At 47.2% G+C, this 27816-nt stretch overlaps 1 protein-coding gene across 14 annotated transcripts in view; it reads left to right on the top strand.

Moving 5' to 3' along the window:
* Positions 1–14127, top strand: part of MRRF (mitochondrial ribosome recycling factor) — a 63796-nt gene extending 49669 nt beyond the window's left edge. For 9 of the 14 annotated variants that reach the window (XM_044778845.2, XM_070518806.1, XM_044778846.2 and 6 more), the window contains one exon: positions 6900–7466. In XM_044778845.2, coding sequence (XP_044634780.1) covers positions 6900–6977 — 78 coding nt within the window. In that variant the 3' untranslated portion in view covers positions 6978–7466. Of the gene's footprint in view, positions 1–6899 lie in introns of all 14 variants that reach the window. The other 5 variants (XM_044778844.2, XM_070518811.1, XM_044778847.2 and 2 more) reach the window with 3 other exon arrangements.
* Positions 14128–27816: the final 13689 nt, after the last annotated feature.

Below are 27816 nucleotides of genomic sequence, written 5' to 3'. Positions count from 1 at the left end.
AGATTGAGTCAGTGAGTCTGGGGTGGGTCTAGGGATCTGCATTTTAAAATCTTCCCCAGGTGATTCTGATACAGTAACTCACTTGAAAGGTTTTTTTCCAGACAGTGGGCAGATCATATCTGTGTTTAAAAGATGACTGTGGGGGCTGGCCTGGTGGCACAGCGGTTAAGCGCACACGTTCCGCTTCTTGGCGGGCCAGGGTTCGCCAGTTTGGATCCCGGGTGCGGACATGGCACTGCTTTGCACACCATGTTGTGGTAGGTGTCTCACACATAAAGTAGAGGAAGATGGGCACAGATTTTAGCTCAGGGCCAGGCCTCCTCACCAAAAAAGAGGAGGACTGGCAGTAGTTAGCACAGGGCTAATCTTCCTCAAAAAAAAAAAAAAAAAAAATGACTGTGGTGGCTGGGTAGAAGACAGATTGTAGGGGGCAAGACTGGAGGTGGGGAGGCCAGGGAGGCTGTTGCAGAAATCCAACAGGGAAACGGTGGTGGCCTGAACTTGAGCAGCGCCAGTAGAATTAAGATAGAAGAATTTACCAGTATTATGAGATAGAATTTATAATATTTAATGTATTATAAAGGCGTTGCCCAAAGTCACCTCATCCACAATAAAGGCATTATTTTAGGAAGACCGAACAGGAGCATGGACAGGATGGGGAGGAAAGAGGGAAGAAGCAGGAGGCAAGGAGAGTTGTTAGTGGAGACATCTGGCGGAGGCCATAAATTGACTAACTGCTCACTTCTCCTGGGCCAACAATTAGAAGGCCAGTTGGAGACTGTCACTCAAGCCCATGAGCAAGTTACTTAACATCTGTTTTTGTGTAAGATATCACCCAGGGGAGAATTTAATAGATTCCTGGGCCTGCTCCTACATTTTCTGATTCAGTAGGTCTTCCCAAATATGTATTTTTAAAAGCACCACAGATAATTCTGCAAAAACAGACATGGAGGATAATGACCTACAAGCCTTACCATGAACCCTTGTAATGGCACCAGAGTTAGAAAGAGGTCCTTCTGCATTTCATGTCCCGGGACCTTGGGGAAGTTACCTGATTCCTTGGAGTCTGTTTCTTCTGTAAAAAGGGATTGGTAATTCTTACCTTGAAGGGTTGCCTGGGGGATGCTAGAAGCACCGTTAGAATATCTGACACCGGGACCCTCAAAGCTCCCTTGTTGTCTTTTTTGTGTCCTGCTCTTCCCCCACAGCAACTGAAAGAGGTTTGTAGACTAAGTTGGCCTTTTCTGAGCACTGACAGACTCATAAGAGTCTGGTCCCTGGCCCCAGCTGGAGCAGCTTCTTGTCCATCTCTCAGGGGATTCCATCTCTGCAGTTAACCGTTGGCCTTTTCTTGCTTCCTGGTGGTAAGCCTGTGGCCCTCGGGGGCCTGCCAGGCACTCCTCACTTAGCAAGTCTAGGCATCTGCCTCAGGGACCAGAGCACATGCTCCTTGAAAAAGGAAGAATGATCAGATAACCGCACTCAATAAAACCCGCTGGGGAAGGACCTTGCTGGAAGCCTTTAGCACCTGGCTTTTCACCTTTGTCTTCAGATTAGATTTTTTTCTTCAGTGCTTGTTACTGTTGATTGTTATTGTTTTTCAAAATGAAAATAACTTTACCAGTTTTTCTGATACTAAACTAATAGATGTTTAGTATAAATTTTTTAAAAAATTAAGAAGAAAGTAATTGAAATCTCATCACCTGGAGATGACCATTGTTAACATTTTAGTGCAGATCTTCAAGTTATCTCTGTAAGCATATATGTAATATTACAAGAGAAAAGATCATACTAGATGCATTACATGATATATCCAGTGCAGTAATCTTTACTATTTAATACATTATTGTTTAAATATTTGTTCTTACCATTATTGCTAATAGCTTCATTTACTGTCATGTGGTTAAGTTTGAGTAAGAAAATACTCAAGAGAGCCTTGTGCACACTTCATTTTGTTCTTTTTCCCCAACAGAAGGCACTGATCTGGAGTTTTGGGTGTGTGTTTTTTGCTTTTGTTTTTTTAAAAGATGGGCTGATTGTTGCTTTATCAAATAATTTTTAAAAATGTGTTTACTTTGTTCTGATTATCAAAGTAATGTAGTCTCATTGTAGAAAATGTAAGAGTTCAGAAGAATGTTGTTAAAAATGGGGAAAATTTCACCCCATAATCCCACATTGCAGAAGCAACTGCTCTTAACATTTTGGAATATTTCTTGTTCTTCCCTTTTTTTAACATAGTTTTTAACATGATTGTGAACATGTAGTATATATACAGTTTTGTATCCAGCTTTTTATTTTCTGTTTAGTATTAAAACCATTAGCATTTTCTTGTGTCTTAAAAACCCCTTTGTAAACAACCATTTCTTCTAGTTGCAAAATAGTCCATCTTGTGGTTATACCATAATTTACTTTCATAAGCCCTCTTGTTGGACGTTTAGTTTGTTTAAACTTTTTTGTTATTATAAATAAGGTTGCAATGAATATTTTTATACATAAATCTTTGTTGGGATGATTTCCCTAGGATAGAGTCCCAAGTGTGGAATTACTGCACAAAGGGAATGCATATTTTTAAGGTTTTTGGTACATACTGCCTAAATTACTTGCAGAGTTTTTAGAATATGTGTGTTTTTAAAAATTTTGTCTTTTCTAATCCCTAACATTTGAACCTAGAAGTTTTTAATGTGAGCTCAAAATGTTGCTTATCTGGGAAGTATTGCTTTTACTTCCACACAGAACAGAAAAGAGTAAGTTATTCCTTGTGTAAATCCATACAGCCTTTCTAGGATAGTATGGCAGTGATATCCAAATCTATACATTTCTACTTCAGTGACTTAGGAATTTATCCAAAATAAATGGTCAAGAATCTTATCTAGAGATGTCTCTCGATGTTTTATGTATAATAATAGAAAACTGGAAACTATCTAAATTTCTGACAGTGGGAAAATAAATTGTTTTACATCCATTCACTGGGATCTCTATATACAGACAGTTGTAAAAATATTTTCATATATGGTAAATTTTGGGAGGAATTTATTTTCTTTCAAAGATAGGTTAGACAGCAATATTGTAATATGATTCCATTTTTCATGTAAATATGAAAATTTTCGTGTACATAAAAAGGTTAGCAGCTTATCCACTTCAAAACGTTAATGTGGTCATTTCAGGTAATGGGATTATGAACAATTTTAATTTTATTCTTTATGATTTTTTTTTTCTTTTTTTAATTTTCCAAAATTCTTTTGAGGTCAGATTTTTAAAAACTATATTATAAAGATGTTTCATCTGTGCTGTGTTAGAATGAAATGATTCAGTCATAGGGTCTATCCCTGCAGTCCTGTCTGACCCTAACTCCCCCAACTTACCCCAACCCAGCCCCAGCCCAGGCCAGCTCTGCCGAAGAAGGACCAACGCCTTCCCACTCGGGCCTCTGACATCTGCCAGCCTGCTGTTACACCTTCTCTTTAGTTTCCTATAAATGGGCCTGCTGAACATTAAAGCACTTGGCAGAAACCACCAGTAAATCTGGCCAAGATCCTTTCACTGCTGCCCTTTTCTGAGAAGCAGAGCTGCTCTGAAGGACGCTAGTGGGGTTGAGGGAGGGAAAGGCTCCCAGCAGACTGGGCAGGCGGGGAGGCTGGACTGAGTGAGGCAGTGGAGCAGCACCCAGTGGCGTCATGGGTGTTCTGAGCCAGGCCTCAGGAAGGCTGACTTGCTACCCAGGTCTACCCCAGGTGTGTACTGTGTGCTCCTGCCATCCCCCTTTTTTGCCTCTGCCTTTCCTTTTCCTGAACTGGTAAGGAACAAATGTGATGATGATGATGATAGTGATGACGATGATGTTATAATCTTTATGAGACAGCATATTGTAATGGAAAGGGCACTTGCTTTGGAGTCAGACAGGCCCGACTGATTCAAATCCTAGCTGTTTCACTTCTCAGCTGTTAAGGTCAGCAAATGGCTTCACCTTTCTGAGCCTCTGTTTCCTCATCTGTAAAGTAGGACAGTAATGCCTATCTTATAGGATTGGTAAGAGGACCAAATGACTCAGCGTACTTAAAAGTGGCATGTGTGGTTGTTGGTCCTCAGTAATTGTTCACCCGGTTTGCTCATCCCACTACTCTCCCCAACCTTGTGACTCTGAATAGGGGCCTGGGGTTGACTGTTTTAATGACCCTAACACCCTCTGCCTGGAGTGGGGAAGAACTAGGCCAGGTGCTGTGGAATCCCCAGAGGGGCTGTCAGGGTGGGTGAGTTCTTGGCTCAGTCACACGACTGACTTTCCATGTGGTCTTGGGCAGATTAGGTCAACATGTCATGCCTTGCGTTACTCCTCTGTAAACTGAGTATAATACCTGTCCCACCTGCCTTCTAGAGGTTATGTGAGGTGGTTGGATTTGAGTGAAGTAACAGGACAAGACACTTTCACACAGTATGAACTACTATGCAACTGGCAGGTGAAATAATTAAATATTCATGTGTGAAAGGGAGATAATAGTATTTCGTATGTTTTGAGGATTATGTAAATTAATGCATGTAAAGTTTTTAGCCCAGTGTATGGCATGTAGTAAATGCTCAGTAAGTAGTTGCTGTTGTTGGTATCATTGTCATCATTGTTAATCATCATTATTTGAAGAAGTCTGATATAGATGAAAAAGATGAATTTGCAAGCAGACTGTCCCCAACGGTACTTTGTGCCTTTAATATGAGAGAAAGTTAGTAAATATTTCCATTAATTGATTAATTTGAAAAGAAGTCAGGAAGTAGTAATAAAAATGAGAGTAACACAAGCAGTATTTGCATAGCAAATAACCAGTTTAAAATGTGCTTGCATATTCATGATTTTGTTTAATCCTCACAACTACTCTCTAGGGAAGGGACTAGCATCTCTATTTGACAGATGAGGAAACTGAGACTTAAGGTGAGGAAATGACTTGTGCATTATCACCCCACTGAGAATCTAACCCAGAACCCACGATATCAAATTGTTACCCTAGGTGTTCTTCCTCCCCCGTCCCTGTCCCTAAATTGCCCTCACAGCCATTTTTCCAGAGGAAGCTTGCAGCCCTCGTTCCTGGCTCTCCCTGGCTGCCAGCCTGCAGGTGCTGGGGTAGTGCTGCTGGGCACCATGCCACACGCCATGCAAGGCAGCTGCTGGAGGGCTGGGGGCAAAAGAAACACCCCAAGGGTTTGTACCTCCTGAGTGAGGAGGGGCCAGGCAGCCCTTCTGAGCCCAGTTGCCCAGAGTGCCCAGCTGCCCCAAGAGCTTTGCTTTCCCAGCTGAAAAATGTGCAGCTGTTTCTCTGGCGAGAACCTGGCTATCTCCCTGCCTGGGATCAATTGCTCCAAATCCTTTTTAGTTTCTACCCTTTCCATTGCATTTAGTTCCCAGTTACTGTCCAAGGCCTGTGGTCTGTAAATAAAGATGTCAAACAGCAGCTGTGCTGCTGAACACACAGGTCCTGGGCGCAGTGCTGTCCTCTTCAAAGCTTTCTGTCGAAGGTCTCCTGCCTTAGGTCCCATTTAGACATAGGAGGGAGGGAGGCAGCAACACTTACTAAGTGGTATTGTGTTTTGTCTTTCATTCTTAGAAGAAGTACATGTTTATTGCAGAAAATTTGGAAAATATAGAAAAAGCACAGAAAACTTCAGTTATTCATTTAGTAAATATTTCCTAAGCACTTGTTATGTGCTAGATCTTATGCTGGATGTGATGGGTATAGTTGTGGATAACACGTTACCTGTCTTCCCATCACTAAAAGATGATCACTATTAATATTTGGACATGTTTCCTTCCAGTTTTAAAAAATATGGTTCCTTTTTTTACACATTTGAGATAATTTCTACTGCATGTATACACAATTTTGTATCCTGTTTTTTTCCTTTAATTCAAGGGTAACATGAGCATGTTTCTGTGATATTATAAATAATATCTTGAAACATTATTTTTTTTTTCTGATTACAAAAGCGATCCGTGCTTATTATAAAATATTGAAATATTTCAAAAACTGGAATGTTACTCATATTTATACCCTCTCCATAAGAAATACACAATCTTAACCATTTTTAATGGCTATATGTATTCAACTAGTTCCCTATTCTATCACTTTGGATTTTCTGATTTTTTCATTATTAAAAATAAAGCTTAGATAAATATCTTTGCTTACAGAACTTTAAATTTTTTCAGATTCCATTCATGTGATAATTTCCGAGTTGCGAGATTTTGGGGTTAAAAAATGGTATGAACATTTCATCAATTTGAATTCCAATCGATGATATATGAGCTTATCCATTTCACTGTGGCTTTCTGGCATTGAATATTGTAATTAAAAAACAATAACATTTTATTAACTACAATAACTGAATTATATCTTTTTTTAATTTGCATTTCTTTGGTGTCTATTGAATTTCCCATGTTGTTAACCAGCTATACTTCATCATTTTCCAAGACTTTTTTTCTGCTTAGCAGATCTTAATATTCTTTTTATCAATTAGTATGAGGACTTTATATACCAGGGTATCTGAGGTATAGGAAATTCTAGATTTATTAAGGGACAGATAAGGCTGGCTTCTCTGCATTCTATAATAGTGGTTAAGAATTTGGGGCTGTGGAATCAGACTACCTGGGATTTAATTTTGTCATTGTTACTTTCTGGCTGCGTATCTTGAACAAGTGATCTAACTGCCTCAGTTTCCTCATTTGTGAAGTGCGAATAATAATTGTGTCTATCTCATGGGGTTGCTGTTAGGAATCAGTAAGAGTGTATATGTAAAGTTCTTAGTACAGTGCCTGGCTGGGACTCAATTAGTGTGAACTTTGACCTTTCCATAGTTCTGGAATATTTGTCCCTCTGCCTTTTCCAAGCCCAGTTATTAGGCTGTCTCATTTTGTGTTTTTGCAGATCAGCCAAATGGCCGATGACACAGTTGCAGAGCTGGACAGGTATCTGGCAGTGAAGACCAAAGAACTCCTTGGATGAAAATCCACAAGGGGCCAGCAGTAATCCAGAGCCCAGTTTGGGATGGATCCCATGAGTGACAAAGTGGCATCTCGCAGCCCCATCCACACGGAAGGCCGTCACCATGCAGTTGTCAGTCCTTCTGAGGGCTGCCCTTCCAGTGGGACACTCATACCTATCCACTCTCATCCTCCTATCCCCTGTCCACCCCATTCTGCTCTAGGCCTTCGGCCATGGGTACCCCTTGAAGAATATTTGCTGACCTTTACTTGGGGCATTTGCCTTGACTGTGACAACACCAAGCGACAGGACCAGTGGCAGACTTAGCACCACCTGGTCCTCATCTCGGGAGCCTCCTTTTCAAACAATTAGTCGGGCCCTGTCCCCAAGTTTGAGCTCTGCTGAGGCTGATGTTGGCCTTCACTTGTGGCTGGATACCTTTGCAAGAGGCCCATTTTCATCAACAATAAAGTCTAAATAAATTGGAAAGAATAACAACCACGAAGGAAAGGATAGAGTCAGTCTGGATTAATGATCTCTCCGGACCTGTATATAAAGCATCCAGAACAGTACTTTTGCCTCTGAGTCATCTTCACATGTGCTCTTGTATCTGCCTGGGCCATTCTTCCGCCGCTCACCTGGCCAGTCCTGTTCGTCCTTCCGGTCTCAGCTTTGATAGCACTTCCTCTGGGAAGTCTTCCTTTTCCCCCCTGCCTAGGACTCCTGTTATTGGTTGTCATAGCACTGTGTACTGCTTTTATATGAACCTTAATAATTCTTTTTGATAATTAGTCTGTATATCTTCAGGATCCTCAGAACTTGGCATAATGCCTGAAACACGGCAGGCATTCAAATGTGGTGTGAATGAAGTGCACATAGTAGCTACTCAGTGAATGCTGGCTTCTTTTCCTTTCTTTCCCATCTTAAAAGGATCATTCTGTCGTTTTCTATTCCTGCCTTTGTCCTCAACATTTACTTGGTAATGAGTCCCCCAGGACTTGCCTGTTATTGACTGACCAGTGGTTTGTTGTGCCTCATCTTTGGTTACTGGGTTAAGTTAGGTTTCCCCCCCCCCCCAATAATTTTTTATTTCACTCATTTGTTCATTCATTCATTCATTCACATATAATAGAGCCATCATTAGCTAGATACAGTTCTAGGCAATATTTTTAATCTTCATAGTAAACTTGTGAGATGTGTCTTACTTCCATTTTACAAATAGAAAAACTGAGACTTGACAATATTAGGTAACTTGTCCAAAGTAACAAAGCTAGTAAGTGATAGAGGGTTTCATTATTCATTGTCGGTCTCATTTTATAGAAAGGGAAGAGCTCAGAGAGGTTAAGTTTCTTGCCTCGGGTTACACAGCTAGCAAATGGCAGACCTGGGATTCAAATTGAAGCCTGATCTAAAGCGTGTGCTCTGCCCTGTGCCTCCTGCTGCCGTCACAAACGTTGAGCACCAACTGTGTGTCAGGTACTGTGCTATGTGCTGGGAATACAAAAATGAGTAAGATGTGATCCCTGTCTTTGAGGGGCGCGTGGTACACTGGACTAAGTTGCTGTCTGTAGTGTCTTGGGTGGAAGGTAGGAAGTTCGTTCCAGTTCTGCCAGATGTCTGCCTTTAGCATGGAACTCACTTGGCAGCGGCAGGGCCTGGCTGCGTTCCTTCAAGGCAGCATCCAACTTCTCTTTGCTGTTTGACTTCTCTCAGGTTCTGTCCTGTGCTAGAGGTAATGAGGGTTGTGCTTCTCCCTGTGCTTGCACTGGTGGAATACACTGCACAACAGCCAGCGGGGACTCAAGGTCAGAATGAGGTCGAAGATGAACTAAGCTAGCACAGTCTCCTGCCCTGCTTACCTGTCCTCAGTCAAACCCTGTTCACCAGACCTGAGGAGCCATCAAACGATCCGAAGTCAGCTGGGAAAGAACAGGGCTAGAAATAGCAATCAAGGAGCCTTTTTTGGGGTAAGCCACATGGCAGGGGCTTTGCAACAGTCTTTCGTGAGTGGCCGAAATCCCCCACTCACTCCAAATGTGCTTTTCAAAGATGCAGGATTTTTTAATAAACAGAGGAAATGATAAATTATGTTGTAACTCCACTCCAAAGGCATTTGGTTCTTAACAGCCAAATCCTCTGTAGTCTTTAAATAAACAAAAACTTATTTGGTGAACAGACGGGGGGGGAAATGAAAGATTTTCTGTACTTGGGTTCCACATGTCAACAATTTCTCTCCTGTGTGTATGTTGGCCAAAGCCGTATATCATGATAAATGAATAAAGGAAAACCTCGAGCCCAGGGCAGTCAGACAGCTCAGCAAATGGCTTTCAGCTGATTGCTCTATTTCAGTTGACATTTATCAAAGAGTTTCTCTGTTACTCTGTGTGTCAGGGCTGCCGTGGTGGCAGGGACGAGAATAAGACTACCTGTTTGGATGTGCTGAGTAATGAGTCATGCTGGGGCAATTCAGTCTCCCTCCTTCAGGCTCTCTCTCTTTCAAAAAGACAAGCTGAGTATGGCACTTCTCACACTTGGCAGAAGAATCAGCCACCTCCTCTGTTCAGTTTAACGGCTTTCAAAGTCCCATGAAAAACACAGGCCAAAGAGAATTTAAGAACTTTTTTTCTCTTTATTTCTTTCTTCTTTCTTCCGTGTGTGTGTGTGTGTTAAAAATTACAAAGAGAAAAGTTAAGAGACACTTCTCACGAGTTCCCTATCTTACTCCCTGTTAACAATTAGATGTATATCCTTCCAGACCTTTCTCTATACATACATAATTTTTAAAAAGCAGAGAGGGAACTATTCTGTTCCTATTCTGAAGCTTTCTTTTTTTGACGCAACAACATATCCTGGCCATCTGTCCGTGTGTGAAGATGTAGATAGAATTCATCCCTTTTCATTGCAATATTTCATTCAGTATTAAGTCATTTCAAATGCGTTGGAGGATGTTTCTATTTAAAGGGTTTTTTTTTCTTGAGAAAGAACCCCTATTCTAGGTTTCTCTCTTTGGTAAGTTCTACTCTTCGTCAGTCTCAGACTAATATTTATTGAATGCCTGCTGTGGACCAGGTACCATGCTGGACACTTTACGTGTGTTACTACATCCAAACTTCCAAATAACCCTAGTTGATGTCGTGTTACTACTATCTGTGTTTACATATGAGACAACAAGTTCAAAAAGAGTGTTTAACTTACCCAAGGTCACACAGCTAGTAAGTGCCAGAATCAAGTTTGAAACTCAGATCTGACCTTGAAGTGGGTCTTAAATCACTGTCCTTTGGATTTGAAGTCTTCATTGAGCACTTACTCAAAATGCACCTACTACTACTCTGTTCCCTGAAGGTAATATAAGAGAAGCAGAAAGCTCAGCTCACTTTCATAAAACAATTAGAAAGCTATTTCTAATAAAGACGGCATGGAAAACAGTAGCTGGCACAGTAAACACTGAAGAGGAGGTAGCTTTTACGGAGACAGTAAAAATGACATATTTATACCTCATCTGCTTGGCAGACTCCTCTAGAATGTGTCGGAACCATGGAGTAAGCAGAAAGACCACCCGGTAGTGAATAATGATGATAACAACAACCCTAATGGTGTTGACAGCACCAAAAACTAATATTGGCTGGTGATTTTTAGTTTTCAAAGTGTTACATCCTTTATCCTGTTAAAACCATTGTGTGAAGCTTTGAATTTCTTTTTCCCTAATACAGCCAATTTTCATGATGTGCATGAAAAGGTATGTTCTCAGTTTTGGGGTACAAATTTTGATAGGTACACACAAAATGCAGTTTTTGGATTATGTTGTTTAGGTTTCCTGTAGTTCTTATTTTTTGACCCTTTGATGAGTCTTGGATTGAAAGTGGTATGTTTCAGTTTTCTGTTACTAGCATTTCTGTTTCTCATTGCATTTCCTGTAATTTCTGCTCTGTGAAAGTGCTGGTGTGTTGTTGGATGCATAGACAGCCTGACTCTTAACGTGTTCTTCGTCTCATTCGGTGCTCAGAGTCTAAATTCTGTCTTGTTGTATATCGAGATCACAGCCCTGGCTGGCTTGCTTTCTGTTTGCCTTTGCTTAGTCTGTCTTTCCTCTTCTTTTATTTTAGCCTTTCCGAATCACTATGTTTTAGGTATGTTTCTTTTTTAAAGTTGAATTTTGTTCTATGAACCATTCAGAAATTCCTTTTAAAAATTATCTTTGTGTTAAAATACGCATGTCGTCAAACTTACTGGCTTAACCGTTCTCAGGTGTACAGTTCAGTAGCGTGACGTGCATTCGCGTGGTTGTGTGAGCAGTCTGCAGAGCTCTCTTCACCTGGCAGAACTGAAACTGCCCACTAAACAACTTCCCATTGCCCCCTTCCCCCAGCCCCTGGTAACCACCGTTCTACTTTCTGTCTCTATGAATTTGACCACTCTGAGTACTTCATATGAGTGGAATCATACAGGATTTGTCTTTTGGTGACTGGCTTATTTCACTTAGCGTGGTGTCCTCTAGCTTCATCCATGTTGTAGCATATGTCAGAATTTCCATCCTTTTTAAGGCTGAGTAATGTTCCATTGTATATAGACATGAAACTCCTTTTCTTTTAATAGACGACAAACTCATTTACGTCTATTAAGTTACATACAGACTCTCCACCCTGGCATTCCGTAACTTCTGCAGTCTGGGCCTGTTGTATCTCTTTACTTGTGATATATCTCTCACAACTACCCTCATGCAACCAGTGCTTAAGCTAAATGGAATTATTAGTTTTTCTGAGGTTTTGTGCTGCTTTCTTTCACTTCCGTGTCTTTTCTTAGGCTGTTTTCTTTGCCTGGTATGTGCTCCTTTAAATCCCTGCCCCACCTGACAGGCAAAATTTATCTAGCGTCAAAGCCCTTCTTGGTCCCACGTCCTTCCTTGAACTAACTCATTCATTTCTTTATCTTGACATTTCTCCTGATGCCTAGACCTGCATATGCCTATTGAGTGTCTCCACTTGGATGTGCCTCAAGCACCCCATACAGCTGGCCCTGCCTGGACTCTGTGTCCCCCCAGGCCTGCTCACCCTCCTGCATCTCCTCTCTTAGAGTAGCGTCACCATCCACCCAGGTGCAGGACATTGGGAGCCACCAGTGCTTTCCTCTCCCTCATCTCCTCATCCCATAAGTCACCAGGTCCTGTCAGTTCTACCTGCAAAGTGCTCTACTCCCCTTTCAGGCACACCCTTGAGTGGTGCTTACCAGGGAACAGAGGTGGCAGATGTTTCAGGCTGGCCTTGTCAGTGTCTCTGGCCTCACCTCTGAGGCAGAACATCAGCACTGGATAAGCCTTGTTGAAGTCCCGTGAAAAAATCCCCTACTCTTACCCTTTGCACCGGACTAGCACAGTGCTTGGTGCAGAGCAGGTGTCAAGGAAGTATTTGTCCAGTTGCAACGGACCTGCCAGGCCTTGAATACAAATGAAGCTGATTTACATCAATAACCCAGAGTTTCTCTAATTATTCTCACCTACTTGCTCAGACCTCCAAACTCATCTGCTAAGTCAGCCTCAGGAGTTTCTGGGCATCTAAAGGCTACCTCCCGTGGTGTCCACAATCATTGGCATCTGCCATACTCTCCTCTCCCACCCGGGCTCCACTGGCATCTGTGGCCATGAATGCCTCTTGAGGGAGATTTGCCTCTGCTCCTACTGAGTGTCAGTGTCTGTGACAAAAGTCCTGGTTCCTGGGCTTGCAATGCCTGAGCGTGCTGGGTGGGCTCCCTGAAGAGCAGGGCAAAGGTCTCTTCCCTCATCCCATGCCACCCTTGGCCACCTGAGCTCCAGAGCAGGCTTGTTGGGGTCCAAGTCCCTAAAGTCTCCTAGCACAGTGGCTCCTCCACAGGCTGACCACTGCCGCTGATGGGGCTCGCAGCTGGCCCAGGGGGCAGGGCTCCCTGCTTTCTACTCCCTTCCAAAATTGCCCCCTCTTCAGAGGAAGTCTTGGAACGCAGGAGGTCTGGTGTCTGACCCCCAACTAGGAAGCCTCAATAAGTTATTTTAACTAAGGGACCAGGGAGCTAGAAAGGGCCTTGTGAGGCGCTGAAGTAGCCAGTGAGAGGTAGGTCCTGTTTTGTCCTTTCTCTCCTCAATAAAGGTCAGTCCATTTCCCCATGGGTACCAAGGAGGGCTTGGACAAGATCACTGGTTTCTAACTGGGCCAGAGAACCTTTGCTGGTTCATGACAGCATCTTTACTCATCTGGGGCAAAATAAGTAGAATAAAGGCAGTGTAGCAAATGTTTTCATAAAATTATTTAACTTAAAGGACTATTCTATATTCTTATATCCTGCTCTTCCTATTTCTGTTTTAGGTATTAAAATATTCTTTCTATCATGAAATCATAAGTTGATGATTCTAAAAGAAATCCTCATTTAGAAAGATAAAAAGTTGGTCACCTTCTGTTGGCCCTCCATTTTTTTTAACTTTACAGATGCATGAATCCCAAAGTCTGTGAGCTGTGGGACCTCACGCCTACTCCTAGTGCTGATGTCCCCGAGGCTGTCATCCAAGGGAAGCTGGAGCTGTAACCAGGGAGAGAAGCAATGGAGGGAGGCGGTTTGACCTGGTGGGTGTCAGGGACCCGGTGGGTGAGCAAGCGGTGGTAGTGAGGCAGGGGTTGGAAACAGGACAATAGTCAATCAGGAGGGTTCAGAGACCCACAAGGGAGGAGGGACGGGTAAGGAGAGGTGAGTCAGAGAGGAGAGAGGGAGACAGAGACAGACAAACAGAGAGGGAGAGATACACACAGGCCCAGAGGGAGGGAGAGAGAAAGAGGCAGAATCAGAGACAAAGACAGAAATATACGTGCACACGCGCACACATGCATACACACATACGAGCACAGAGATCAGCGGGTAGAGACAGAAAGATGGAGACAGTCGCAGAGACAAACGGATGGCGACAGTGAGACAGTTATTCTGGAGAGATATTCTGAAAAAGACACCTAGAAAGAGGGACAGTGAGATTGAGACAGAGACACAGGAGGAGATAGATAAATACAGAGAGAAAGGAACAGAAATCCAGAGAGAGACACACACAGTTTTTAAAAAGGCAGAAAGAGAATCGAAATATATAACAATGTACACCTGAAATGTATAATATTATAAACCACTGTTACCACAATAAAAAAGAATAAAAAATTTTAAAAAATTGTGTGAATAACTAAAACAATTGTAAAACTTACGGCTGTAAAAATAGACTCAATGTAATCGTGACTGTGTAGAAACTATATGTAGCAAAATTTTGGAAGGAGTAAAGATGTTGGGAGGTAATGTAAGTATGCTGAGTTCCTCATATTACATAGCTTAGTTCTTTAATAATAAAAAGATTTTTTAAGACCTGAAAAAAAAGGAAGAAAGGAGAGAGAGAAAGAAAGCAAGAAAGAAAAGAAAAATGGAAAGACACACATTGAGACGAGGACTGAGGGAGGTAGACAGAGACATCGAGGCAGAGAGTGAGCGAGGCGGGTGGCTTTGCACAGCCCCAGCTTCTGCAGGGGGCGCAGGGTGTGGGTGGAGGAAGAGGCAGCACCAGCTGGGGCCAGGGCTGCAGGGACCAGATAAGGACGCCTGCCAAAGGAAAGCAGGGGAAGGAAAGACGTTTACAAATCCCTGGGGGGAGAAAGCCAGGGAGGCTGCCCCAGGCCCAGAGAACAATGGGTACTTGACTTCAGTGGGTCATTAATGAGACAATTAATGGAAAGAGTAACAGAGGCCTCCCCAGGGAGGACTCAGAGAGTGGGTAAGTGGAATTATTGTGGAGGGCGTGCGGGCGGGCGGGTGGTTCTAAGGGGGGGGCCTTTCCTCACAGTCCCAGATGTCCAGCATGCCAACTGCAGATTCCTGGCCTGGGGCATGGGCCCTGTCCCAGCTCCCCCACACATACCCCATGCTCCCTCCACTCTGGCTCCTTGCCAGCTCCCAGATGCATCCCTAGCCTTTGCTGCTGCCACTCCGTCTACCTGGAATGTCACCCCTTGATTATCTCCATCCTTGGAAACCCTACCCGTTCCAGGGGTAAATAAATACGGTGCATCCATACAATGCAATGGTGAGCCAGGGCCATATGTTTCAACAAGAACAGAGCCCCCAAAACATAATGGAAAAAGCACGTGGAGTCGTATATACAGTGTGACACCACTTATGTAAATTAGAATGACAAGCACAAAGCGATTCTTTTAAAAATTATTCCTGCCTATATTTTGCATTATAAAATTATTTTCTTCAAAGGGGCGGTTATAAAGAGATACTTACCAAAACCATAATAGTGATTGCCACGGGGAGGGGGCAGGACTTAAAGGTACCCTAAAGTCATTTCATACGTCTGTATGTCTATTTCTATGTATGAAAACTTGGCAAAATGTTAATTTCGGGTTGTGAAAATAGGAGTGGTTGTTACCTTGTTTTTTTTTTTTAATCCCCCGTGCTTTAAAATCTTTTCCAGAGGAGAGAGAGACATCCTAGCTGTCCTCCAGACCCAGCTCAAATGCCACCTCCTGTGGGAAGCCTTCCAGGAACCCATCCACCAGTCAGATGTGGTTTCCCTTTTTCTTGGTACCAAGCTCTCAGGGCTGAAAGCGCTTTCTCCCATGTTTTTCCCTTTGTAATGTTCATGGATTGTCTTCCCTTCGAGGGCAGAGACTTCCAGCACAAGGCTGGCACAGAGGTGGTGCCCAGGGGTGTCTGTGGGACTGAACTTACCTCTCCCATTCCACCACTGTAGAAGGCAAACTGCGAAGGCTCTGATTACATCTCAGATCCAACACACACTGTAATTTTGGGGGGCGGGGGAGTGGGCTCCTGAAATTCAAAGCATGGCTTCCAGAATGGGGATCTAGGTGTGGGACGGATGGCAGCTGCTATTCAAACATGTTCAGGGAGGAAGGAGAGGATCTTGTTTGCCGTGTCCAGGAAATTGCCCCATTGCTGGGTACCTGGTTGTTTGTGGCAACATTGCTAACAAGCCTCTAGCTAGAGTCCCAGCAGAGTTCCTCTCACCCACCCCAGTGGGGCAGAGAGGCATGTAGCTGCTTCCACCCAAATCTACCTATTAAAAGAACCCCTGAATCCCACTGGCCCCCAGTGCATCCCAGTTGCCGGTAAAATGGAGCCATTGCAGAGGTGGAAGGAAGAAGTACGTCAGTCCTGGCCCAGCGATCCAGGCAAGCGTTGGCCCATCCAGAGCCACAGCCACCACGTACTGAGCATTTACAGGATGCTCAGCCCCTGAGCTATGTTATCTAATTAACTCTCACAATAGCCCCTATTTAACAGATGAGGACTCAGAGAGGCTAAGTGACTGCTCCAGGTCACAGGATGGCAGTAACTGTTGGAACTGGGACCCAGGCTGACCTGTTAGGTGGAGGGTGTCTCTTGGGTTTGGGTGGTGGGGTACACGGCTCTCCCTACTTCTAGGCAAACTCCTCTGTTTCACAAAAGGGGATACTGAGGCACAAGAAGGGAACAACCCTTCCGTTGACAACCTAACAAGTGAGTGGCAGAGCTGGGACGTGAACCCAGATTTCCAGGCTGCTTCCGGCTCCCCTGGCCGCCCAGTAGAGTCTACCACCTAGCAGGGCAGACTTCATCTCGGGATGTTTAGTCCATTGGGCTTTGCGGTGTCTTACGCCTTCATAGGACATAAAACTGTAGCCTTTGGGGAGCAGGGCGGGACCTTAGAGATCATCTCCTTGGGCTCCCTCTTTGTAGTGTTGAGGAATTTAAGGCCTAAAGAAGGCAAATGACTCACAAGGCCCTTTTGATGTCAGGAAGTCCAGCCCAAAAAAAGCAGCCTCCTGATCCAGAGTCCCTTGGATTCTCCGAACCTATTGGCTCCAACTTTAGAACCGATTTTAATACTAGGTAACTTGGTAGCCAAACCCAGAGCCAACTGGAAACTATAAATTAGAATGTGGAGAAGGGCAGCTTCCACACAGAGCTGTCGAATGAATGAATGAATGAATAGATGGGTGGATGGCTGCCAGGCTCATTTCTGCCTCCCCCCCTGGTTTCCCTTCCTCTGCTCCATCTCTTGCTGTCAGATTAATTCTCTTCAAACAGCCTTTGCCAGGACATGGCTCTGCTCAGCAGCCCCCAGGAGTTCCCCATTGCCTGGATAACTAACTGAACAGTCTCCTTCCATAGCTGGCCCCTCTGAGCCGTTCTCCACATTGTGAACTCTTTAAATTGCAAATCACAACACTCCCCTTCAGAGGCTCTCCATCACCCCCAGGAAAAAGCACCAAAGTCTTACCTCAGGGTTTTAACTGCAGGGTTTGACCTGGACCATCTTTCCAACCTCATCTCATGCCAGCCTCTCCCTTGCTCTGGCTGCAGCCACACTGCCTTCTCTCAAGTTCCCACTTCAGGGGCTTTGCACATGCTGTTCCCTCTGCCTGGGGCATTCCAGACTCTACTCTGCCTTGCTAACACTTGTACATCCTTTAGATCTCAACCTAATGTCACTGGTTCCAGGCAGCCTTCCCTGACCTCTCCAGATTGGGTTGACACCCTCCGTCAGCTGTTCCCACAGCCACCGGACTGCCCCCAGCACTGCACTGTCCCATTTGACTGTGTGTAACGTCTTCAGTGTCTGTCTCCTGTCCATACTATGAGCTCCGAGGGGGCAGGGGCTGTCCTGTTCACCATCAGGAGCTCAGTGCCCGGAACGCAGCCTGGCACACACTGTGTGGAATGATTAAATATATTTGGTTGTTCATTGAAATTGATTTATTCATTCAACAGATATTTATGGAGCATCTACTAAGTGTCAAGCCTGGTTCTCCACACTCCACAGTGGGGAGCAACCCACCTCAAAGACCCTGCCTTCATGGAGCTCACAGTCTACTCTACATTAAATGGATAGAGAAATAACACAATGCTAGGCGTACCTAAGCTTTCTGAAGGACAAGGAGCAGGGGTAAGGGGTTGGAGCATGGAGCGCGCGTGCGCGGTGGGGGAGGGGGCGTGCCGATTTAGACGGGGTAGTCAGGGCATGTCTCATGGAGGAGGTGACATTTCAGTGCTGGGCCAGGGCTCCTGAAAGACACAGACCCTCTCTCCTTCTTGGGCTGACTGGGTCCTAGGTGTGTCCAGGCATGCCAGTCTCCCGATCCCCAAACCCTCCCTGCCTGCCTCCCAGGGTGGGGGAGCAAGGAGCCCAGAAGAGGTCTTTGGCGAGGCTTTTGAGGCGAGTGCGAAGGCCCGAAGCTGCTCTTCACAACATCTGTGATTGGGCTCTTTCTGCGTGGCGCGGGGCGGCGATTGCTTTGTGCAGCGAGGACTCGGCTGATTGTGGCCGGGCGATTGGCACCCACAGACCGCGGCCGCCAGGGTTTACCGTGCACCCCCAGCGCCGCGGCGAGCCGTGCGCAACGCGCCAGCCCAATCTCGCCTCCTATATTCAGAGTTGATTAGACGCTATTTCTGCCTGGATTTTCAGAAGGCTCAAGAGCTTTTTTAATCACTACAGTGGCTCATTACGGTTTTGCAGTGACACTCATGTCCTTCAGTTCTCTTCTCAGATTAGATTCTATAGTCAGATGAATATTGGATGATTTCATTACATACAAATGCAATCAACAGTTTTGCATAAATTTCTTCTCTTTTCTTGAGTTTCAATTGACCCCAGCACCCATGGTGGCAGGCGCGATCCACATGCAAATGAGCCGGGTTTGCAGCCACCGAGAGGGGCCAGGAGAAGGCGGGCACTTGTACCAGCCCAGGGAGGGAGCCAGCCTTGATTGCTCAGGTTTGGGAGAGGGGCCTTGGAGGAGGGGGCGCCGCTTAGAGGGCAGCTTCTCTGACTGAGGGCACCCTGGTTCGGGATGGGGTTCCTGCAGGTGGACTGAGGCAGAGGGATGCTCAGAGTGGGGCAGGCTTCGTCTCTGGGCAGAGAAAGGAGCGTGGAGTGTCAGCGGTGGCTGCTGGGCCAGTCCTGGTGTGCTCAGGACGCTTGGGGCAGTGGCTATTTAACAACTGGTGTGGATGTGTTTCAATATTTTAACAACTGGGAGGGGCTTAACAGTGCCTTCCTGCTGAATGTTAGCTCTGACCCAACGAATACTGTTATTATTATTATCATAATCATCATCATTATTTCTTCTGGAGGGCTTGAGCTATGGCCATGAGGATGATCAACAAAAGTCAAAAGCCAGCCCAAGGCAGATGGGACAGTTTGGAGCCTGGGGCAGTGGCTGTTGCATCACCTTCTTGTTTTCTTTTTTGGGTGGAAAGGCAGGATCTTCTCAGAATTGAGCCTCAGAAGGCTCCGAATCCCTCCTTTATCTGGTGACTGAATCCTTTCCACCACATGCCTGTGGAGAAGATACCAGCCCTTGCTTGTTCTCCCTTGGGGGTGGGGAGCTCCCTCCCTGCAGTCAGTCTCTTCTGGCTTACTTGGCTCCTTGCTGACAGGTGCTTTCCCTGCCCTGACCCTGGGCCCTGGGCCCTGGCCCCACAGTCCACCTCTGCTCCCTCGGCTCCATGACAGCCCCTGAGGTCAGCAGTGGGGCCTGCTCTCTCCCAAGTTTCCTTTCCTAGGGCTGGTCTTCTCCATCCCTGCAGCTTCTCCTCCCAGGAAGTAGCCTCCAGCCCCTCCCCTGTGTCTGTGCTCCAGATGCTCCTGGTGGCTGTCAATGTTCGTAGTCCAGGCCTGGACCCAACACCAGGCATGAGGCTGGAGGGTAATGTGGGGAGTAAGCTGTGTGTGGTTAGGGTCCCCAGGGCTAACAGCTGTGCACCTCATGGAGGGTGGGGGGACCGGGATGGAGACATTAGACCTGAAAGTCTGCTAGGACAAGGGTCTGTGCATCCCAAACCACTTCCTTTAGGCAGGTTTTTTATAGAAGCTCCCCATGTAGACACAGACATGACACAGACAGTGTGGGTCAGGGACCCAGAGAGGGACATGTGGATGCACCAGGAGTCAGAGACCCATCAGGGATGTGACCCGAGCTCCAGTTGTCATCATGGACACATCAGAACCCTGAAGCCAGAGGGTAGAGCCAAAGTTACAGCCATGGACATGAATGAGACCCATTTGTGCTGGCACAGCCCCAGACTCAGGCCCTTGCCTCTCACTGCCCTCAGCTCCCTGCATCAGGATTATAGAGATCCAGGAATCTGAACTGACGTAGGGGCGCTGGCTATTGCCCACATGTGGCCGATGAGACTACTGAGGTCCAGAGAGGGCAAGGTTGCCAAAGAGCCACACAGCATTGAAGCCAGAGCCTCCTGATACAGTCTGGGAGCTGCTTCCCTGTTCCTCTGGCTGTCCCTGAGGACCATTCCCTTGTCATTCTGTCCTTCCGTGTGCAGTCCTGAAGGTCCTGTCTTCCCCAGCTGAATGGACCACCCATCACTGCCTGTGCACTGCTGTCTGCTGCTTCTTAACCTCCCCACACTCCTCTTTCTGTTTGCATCTCGTGTACATTCTCTTCCCTGTCTCTCCTTGTCTCCATCCTTGAGTCTGTCTCTCTCTCTGTCTGTATGTCCCTTCCTCTCCTTTCTCCCTCTCTTTGCCTCTCCTTTGCCTGGCCACATCTGCCCCTTAGCACTCCTTTGTGGTACCAGAGCTGGCCTCTGTCTGGGATTGGGAGATCTGAGACCGCAGGGCCACACCCCTAAGAGCTGCAGCCCCTGGAAGGAGGAGGTTGGGTGTGGGGGTTGGTTTCTGAACTCTTTGGAGCCTTTCTGCCGTGGGCAGCTCTGGGCCATCCATTTTCTCCCCGAGTCAAGGACAGCAGGAAAGCAACCATCTCTCATCACAGACCAATCTCACAGCGGCCTGGAAGAGGGGGCTGGGAGTGGGGGTGGGCAGGGGTGAAGAGGGCTCCCATCGACTCCTCATGCAGGTGGGGGATCATCCTGTCCAGGCCCCTGTCTTCTAGCTGGGTCCAAACCTGCTGCTGTCCATGGCAGGCTCCCCTGGTGGGAGCCCCCCTCCTGCCACCCTCCCTCCAGCTCCTCCTGCAGAATGAACCTGTTCCCCTAACCCAGTTGAAATCTGGTCCCTACTCACCCCTTTCACCAGGCACAAAGCACTGCTTTCCTCTGGCTCCCTTGATTTCTGATTTCACTCCTTGGCATCCACAGGGTAGAGAGCTAAGAGCTGGCCTCCAGAGGCTGGAAGGTCTGAGCCAAATCCCAGCTCTGCCACTTGCTAGCTGGGTTGTCTCAGGCAAGTGACTTAACCTCGCTGAGCCCAGTTTCCTCCTCTGTAAAATGCAGATAATTCCTTCCCTTGCAAGGCTGGCGTGAGGATTGAGTGAGCTAACTTAGGTGAAAGTAGCTGGCACAGAGCTGTGCACAAAGTAGACATGGGATAAAGCATTTGTTATAAATACATGAGTGAGTAAATAATGAACAAATACTAGAATTTAGATGTGTAAATGGGGCATGGAGAAGGAATGCCAGGTGTCAGGAATGACACAAACAAGAGTGTGGAGTTAAGAAATCTTGGAGGGGAACAGGGAGCCATGAGCACCCAATAGGAATGCAAAGTCTGGAACCCAAAGAGAGGTCTCAGGAGATGAGTCTAGACAGTCTCAAGGCTTGAGGCTGACAGTCTCAAGGGGCAGGCTCAGGGCTTTTTTTTTTTTTTTGGTGAGGAAGATTGGCTCTGAGCTAACATCTGTAGCCAATCTCCTTCTTTTTTTGTTTGAGGAAGATTGTCCCTAAGCTAACATCTGTGCCCATCTTCCTCTACTTTGTACGTGGGATGCTGCCACAGCATGGCTTGATGAGTGGTGAGTAGGTCCACCCCTGGAATCTGAACCTGTGAGCCCCAGGCTGCCAAAGCGAAGTATGTGAACTTAACCACTATGCCACTGGGCTGGCCCCATTTGTTGGTTTTCATTTTAAGTTGAGCATCCCTTTAGCAGGGAAAGGAACAGTGAGAGGATAAGGAACTTAGTGAGTGTCGACGATGCACCAGGCAGCTAAGAGTAATTGTAGCAGCAGCCAGCAGGAATAGAGCCCCCTGCTGAGGCATTTTATAGGCATTATCACATTTAATTTTTACAGCAACCCAGCTGCCCTGTGAGGGAGATGCTATTATTATTCCCACTTTATAGATGAGGAAATTGAGACCTAGGGCAGTAAAGTGATTTTCCTGGGTCACACAACTAATAATTGTCCCAGACAGGGTTTGAACCCTGGTCTAGTCTGGCTCCAAAGCCACTCCTCAGTCCCCTTCCACAGGGAGGACCCCCCATAATCTCTAGGCAGGTGGTGCCATGTGAATAACTGGCTTGAAAACACTTTTGGTTAGTGAAGGAGAGTAGGGAAGGCACGATTGGAGGGCCCAAATGTCAGTAAGATAGAAACTTGGCTCAGATGAATCAGGGAAGCCTTCCTGGAGGGGGCTGGGCACAGAGGGAGAGACAAGGCCCAGAGGTGAGGCTGAGGCAGCCCTGGTGGGGGTAGAGGTGGGGTGGGGGTTGTCACCCCCAAGTGACACTTGGGTACTGGGGCACTTGACTTGGATCTGCTTCTTACTGGGGTCTGTTTCCTCCACCCCACCTAGCCCAGCTAGTGCCTTCTTCTGGTCAGTCCCCAGAAAAGTGGGAAGGGCAGGTTTCCAGTGACTGCAGACCTGAGCCCCATTCCCAGCTCCGCTGTGCTCTTGCAGCTGCACTTTGGCCAAGACGACTGCCCTTTCTGACTTTACTTTCCCCGCCCGTGAAATGGGGCTAACAGTGCCCACAAGCTCAGTGCAGCTGGGGGTCAGAGGTGAGCAGAACTGGCCCAGGGCCAGGTTCAGAGCATGTGCTGAGCAATGTCAGCTCCTTCTCTCTTCCCCTGGGCCCCCCACACCTGAGGCAGGCCCGGACCCAATTTCAGAGCATCAAAAGTCACAAAACAGGACGTGTGCTGCAGTGGTCAGACTGATGCCCAGACTGCCTGACTTCATCTTGCTGTGCCATCTTGAGCGAACGACTTACCCCAGCTATGTACAGTTTCCTCATCTGTAAATACGGATATGGCACAAGCCCAGAGTCCCTCATCTAAGACCTGTGACGTTGGAAGGTTTCTGAGCTTTTCTGATTCTAAAGTCTGATACAGAACATATCCCATATCCTGTACCACCTCCCAGTGGGGACATTTCTTACAGTCAAAAATCATTCCTATATATAGTTTTTCACCCAAACGTACAAATATTCACACCAGATAGTGAAATGAAAACCAAAAATAGCTTCTTAGTTCAGGTCAGTTTTGGCACCAAATAATTTGACACCAACTTATGTAAAATCTTTCGGGGCACCGAAGCTTTTAGGATTCAGCACTGTGGAGAGGGCACTGGGGCCTCATGGGGCTGACATGTGGATAAGATGAGTTATTACACAGAGGCGTTCAGACCCACACCTGGTGCACAGTGAGTGTTCAAGACGTACATGCCATATGATGGGTCCCACCCCTGCTCAAAGCCCTCCCATGGCTCCCGTGTCCTCAGGGTTGAGTGTAAGCAATCTCTGCCAAGGCCCTTTATGACTGGGGCCCTAACTCCAGCCTCAGGTCCTACCTCTGCTCTGCACACCCTAAACTTCTTCATCTTTTTTCGGTTCCTCAGACACCCCAGGCTCTCTCTCTCTGCAGGCTGTTGCACTTGCCATGTCTTCTGCCTGAAATGCTCCCCTTCCCCAACCTCCTTTCTTCACTGATTCATCCTACAGGTCTCACAGCCCTCACCTGAGCTTAGATCACGGGCTAGGAAAATTGCTAGTCACCCCTGCTACGCTGTGATCTTGGGGAAGGCAGTGGTCATGTGTCTATTCTTCTCTGGCATACAGTCGGTGTTGAATGAATGAGCGTCCTCACTCATCAATGGCATTGCCATTAGCTCAGGGCCTGAATACACATTTGTTGAATGAACAGATGACACACAGCTCTGGAAGGAGGATCTCACCCCCCTGGGCACCCCAGGAGAAGATTCTTGGAATGCTCTTCCCTCCCTCTCTCCCTCTCCAAATTCCTTAAGTGATTTTTTAAAAAAGGGACCCACTCCATGCAGGGAACCAGTGGGGCCTCCAGGATCACAGGGCCTGGGGGAAGTGGCTTCAGTACATTAGGCAGAAACCACTTGTCCGGGGTTGGTGGAGGCCTCTGGGGCTTGGGGAGCAGGGGGCGGGGCGAAGGGGGCCTCCAGCACTCTGGAGCAATTGCTATAAAATAAACTTCATAATCAGGTAAATGCGTTCGTGTGGGGGATGGTTCCCATGCAGCTGCGGGCGTCCCCCTGGCCGGAGGGGACCTGTCTAATCTCAGGGTAATGAAAACGTGGGTCCAATTATGATGGAGGGCCGAGGCCTGGGCCGCGGCCGGAGTGGGGAGCTGGGCCCCTGGCAGCGGAATTAGAACATTTAAGCTGTCAGGCCGAATCCGGGAGAGTCCTGATTACCTGGCCCGCGAAGGGGCCGCTTTGGTTTGGTGTCGACTATAATTTCCTGGCCGCCAGCCGTGAAGCCAGGGGCCACCTTCTCTCCCTTGCCATGGGGGTCCAGGCCCTGCCTCTCTGACCTCCACCCCTCCAGACCCAACCAGAGGGTCTGGCCTGGGCCTCCCAAGCTGCCCATATGGGGCAGAAAGAGGAACAGGTACATGAGTGATGGCTGGGTGTGTGTAATATGTGGACACAGATCAAGGAAAGTATGTCCACTGACCATGTGGAATGACACGTGCACAGGACGTTTATGTGGTACACGTGATGTGGATATAGTAGGCATATGTAAATGGTACAAGTTGCGTCTAGTGGATTATGTGCCACTGATCCAGCAGTGAGGTGTGGGTGGCTCACGCACAGGGGCTGTATGTACACATAGTGGTACACGTGTGCACATAGCAGGGCTGTGGGTACGCAGGTTATATGTGGTGTGTGTTCACATTGTGTGTGCTGGTCTTTAAGTGCCACGAGAGCAGGGATCAAGTCCTCCTTGCTGGCTGCTGTACCCCCAGCACCTAGCTGGGTTCCTGGCTGGGTGGATGGGTGTGGATTATATAAATGTGGGGTGAATTTATGTCTGTGTGATAGGTACCTGGGAGCTACGCGATGCATATATGAAAGGTAGGAGCGTATGGAGTCTGCATGGAATGTGCCTAGTGTGTGTGTGTGTGTTTCTTGTCTCTGTTGTGTGATACAGGGGCATGAGCAGTGGAATGCTTCTAGGGCCTGTACTGTGTGGTCACACAGACCTGTGCTGGAGGCCTGGCTCCTCTGCTTACAGACTGTGTGACCTCAGGCAAATCACTAAACCTCTCTGAGCCTGACTTTCTCATCCGTAGAATGGATAATTATAATAACCACAGCTAACATTTACTGAGCACTTACTCTGTGCCTGGTACTCTACTGTATGCTTTTCAGCATTATTATCTTACTGTCTTTTCAGAATAACCCTGAATGTAAGTACTACTCTCGCCCCATTTTACAGATGGGAAAACTGAAGCTCTCAGAGGTTAGATAATGTCGAAGCCAGGATTCAAACACAGGCAGTCTGCCTGCAGTGTAAGCTTTTAGCTTCCAGGCTAAATGGATAGGACCTATTGCATAGAGTTGTCCTAAGGATTGAATGAGATAATCCATGTGAAACCCCCAGTACTGTGTCTGGGACACAGTAAGTACTCTGTAAGTGTCATTGCTATTATTTATTTGCACATGACGCATGTGTATGGCATGTATAAAACAGGTACAAGGAAATATATGGGAAGGGGGCACATATTTGTGTGAGAAAGACACACGTGTAGGTGTTTGTGGGCGTGTGTAGGGCAGGCATGCATTTACACAAAGTTTATATCCATGTGCTTGGGTATATGCATATGTGATGTATTTTTCATAATCAACACAAGACGTAAACAAATGCATTAGGATGTACCATATATTGACGAATGGCTTATGAAATTAGAAGAAACATACTTGAGGTAGGTGAGATATTTGAATCTGCACAGGGCTCTATACTTGGGAATTGAAGAATATTATGTAAATGGGGCAATAATCGGTATTGGAGGTGCAGGCATGGTCATGAATATGCACATGTGCACACAGCACGACACATTTGTGTGTGCATAGGGGCGATACATATAATAACAATATAGATATGCACGGAGTGGTTATAGATACCATACGTATACAATGCAGTGTATGTGGTCTGCTACGTGCATGTGTGTGCACAGTGCTTGTGCCTGGGGTATGTATAGGCACATTGATGGAAACAGTGGTGTGTGTGTGTCATGCATGTACTTTGGGGGTATGTTGCATATCCTTTTGAGACGTATATATTTGTTTGTGATTCATGTTCTGTGCATCTTTGCTCAAATATCACCTTCTCAGTTAAAACACCCATTACCACCCTATTTAAAAGACCCAGTTTCCCATCCCAGTCCCTTCTTTATTTTCTCCAAAAAAGTGTCACTTTTTAATATACCATATAATTCAGTAATTTATGATGTCGTTCTCTCTCTCTCTGGAACCTAAGCTTCGGGGGGGCCAAGGGCCTTTCTCAGTCTTGTTCACTGCGAATCCCCCTGCCTAGCCCAGGGCCCGGCCCGTTGGAGATGCCCAACTACAATTTGTTGAGTCAACAAGTGGATGTCTGCGCGCAGGCGACGCAGCTCTGTGGGAGCCCGTGCGGGATTGAGATGAGACTTAGGTGCATGGCACAGCCAGGCGACAGGGTGACCACCCCGGGGCGCGGGGACGCATGGCGGACACACGTCCGCACGAGCTGAATTCAGCCGTGTGCTCTGGGCACGTGTGAATGACGGGCGGACGCCAGCTGCCGCCGGGCCAGCGCTGGGGCACCCCCGCCCCTGCCGGGCCCTGGGTCTGCCCCGAGGCCCCTCCCCGGCCCCTGCCGTCTCCCGGGGGGCGCGACCCGGTGTACCCGCGCGGCCGGCGGGGCTCCGGCCCATTTCCCGGCGGCCGCAGGGCGGGGAGCGCGAGCGGGGCCGCGGGCGGCCGGGCGGCAGGAAGCGGCGCATTGTTCGCGGGCCGCGGCCGGGCCGGGGAGTGCCGGGCCCCCACGGACATAAAAGGAGGCAGCAGCGCCCGCCGAGCGGCCGGCCGGCCCGCGCCCCGCTCCGCTGACCCCGGCATCCGCTCGGCCGGCAGCCCGGGGAGCTGGAAGGCGCCCGCCCCTGCGCCCGCCAGCCCGGGTTCGAGTCCCGGCTCGCCGCCTCCCGCGCCTGCGTTTCCTCGCGTGTCAAATTAAACAGGCCGCTGGACGCCGAGCGCAGGGCACAGCCCCGCCGCCCCCTTCATCCTGGACCCTCTCCAGTTTGCTGGTCCCATTAAAAACCTAACCCCGCGCCGTAGTCCCTAGAGAAGAAAAGGGACCCAGTGACATGCAGGCTGCAGGGGGAGTGTTTTACCTACTGCTGGAAACGCGCCAGTGTACCTGGAGCGACACCCCTGTGGGCCAACGGGGCTGCCCGTGGCCCCAAAAGACCCTTTTCAGGGTGGACCTATGTTGGCAGGCTCCATTCTGGATGGGGAAACTGAGGCCTGGAGAGGGAACCACTTACTCAATGTCATCAATCACAGAAACCGTATCATGCAGACTTTTTACAAATTCAGGTTTTTTTCTTCCTGTGCTTAGAAGTACCGCCATTTTTGTGCTTCTTGACCATAAAATTGATCAAATGAACACGGTGACTGGTGTGTATCTTTTCAAGCTGGCCTTACACTTGTTGCTCATTTGATCTTCGCATCCTCTCTGGAAGTGGGCATGGGTAAACTGAGGCCCAGAGAGGTAAAGTGTCTTATTCAAGCAGGTTGGGGAAGTTCAGGGGTTTGTCCCTGGTCTGTTTTAGGAGATGTTAATCCTGACAACTCGGCACCATAATCTTG

The sequence above is a fragment of the Equus asinus genome, chromosome 10 (genome assembly GCF_041296235.1).
Source record: "Equus asinus isolate D_3611 breed Donkey chromosome 10, EquAss-T2T_v2, whole genome shotgun sequence".
NCBI lineage: Eukaryota > Metazoa > Chordata > Mammalia > Perissodactyla > Equidae > Equus > Equus asinus.
The sequence above is the reverse complement of the archived record's forward strand: the minus strand, read 5'-3'. Positions and strand labels throughout refer to the sequence as shown.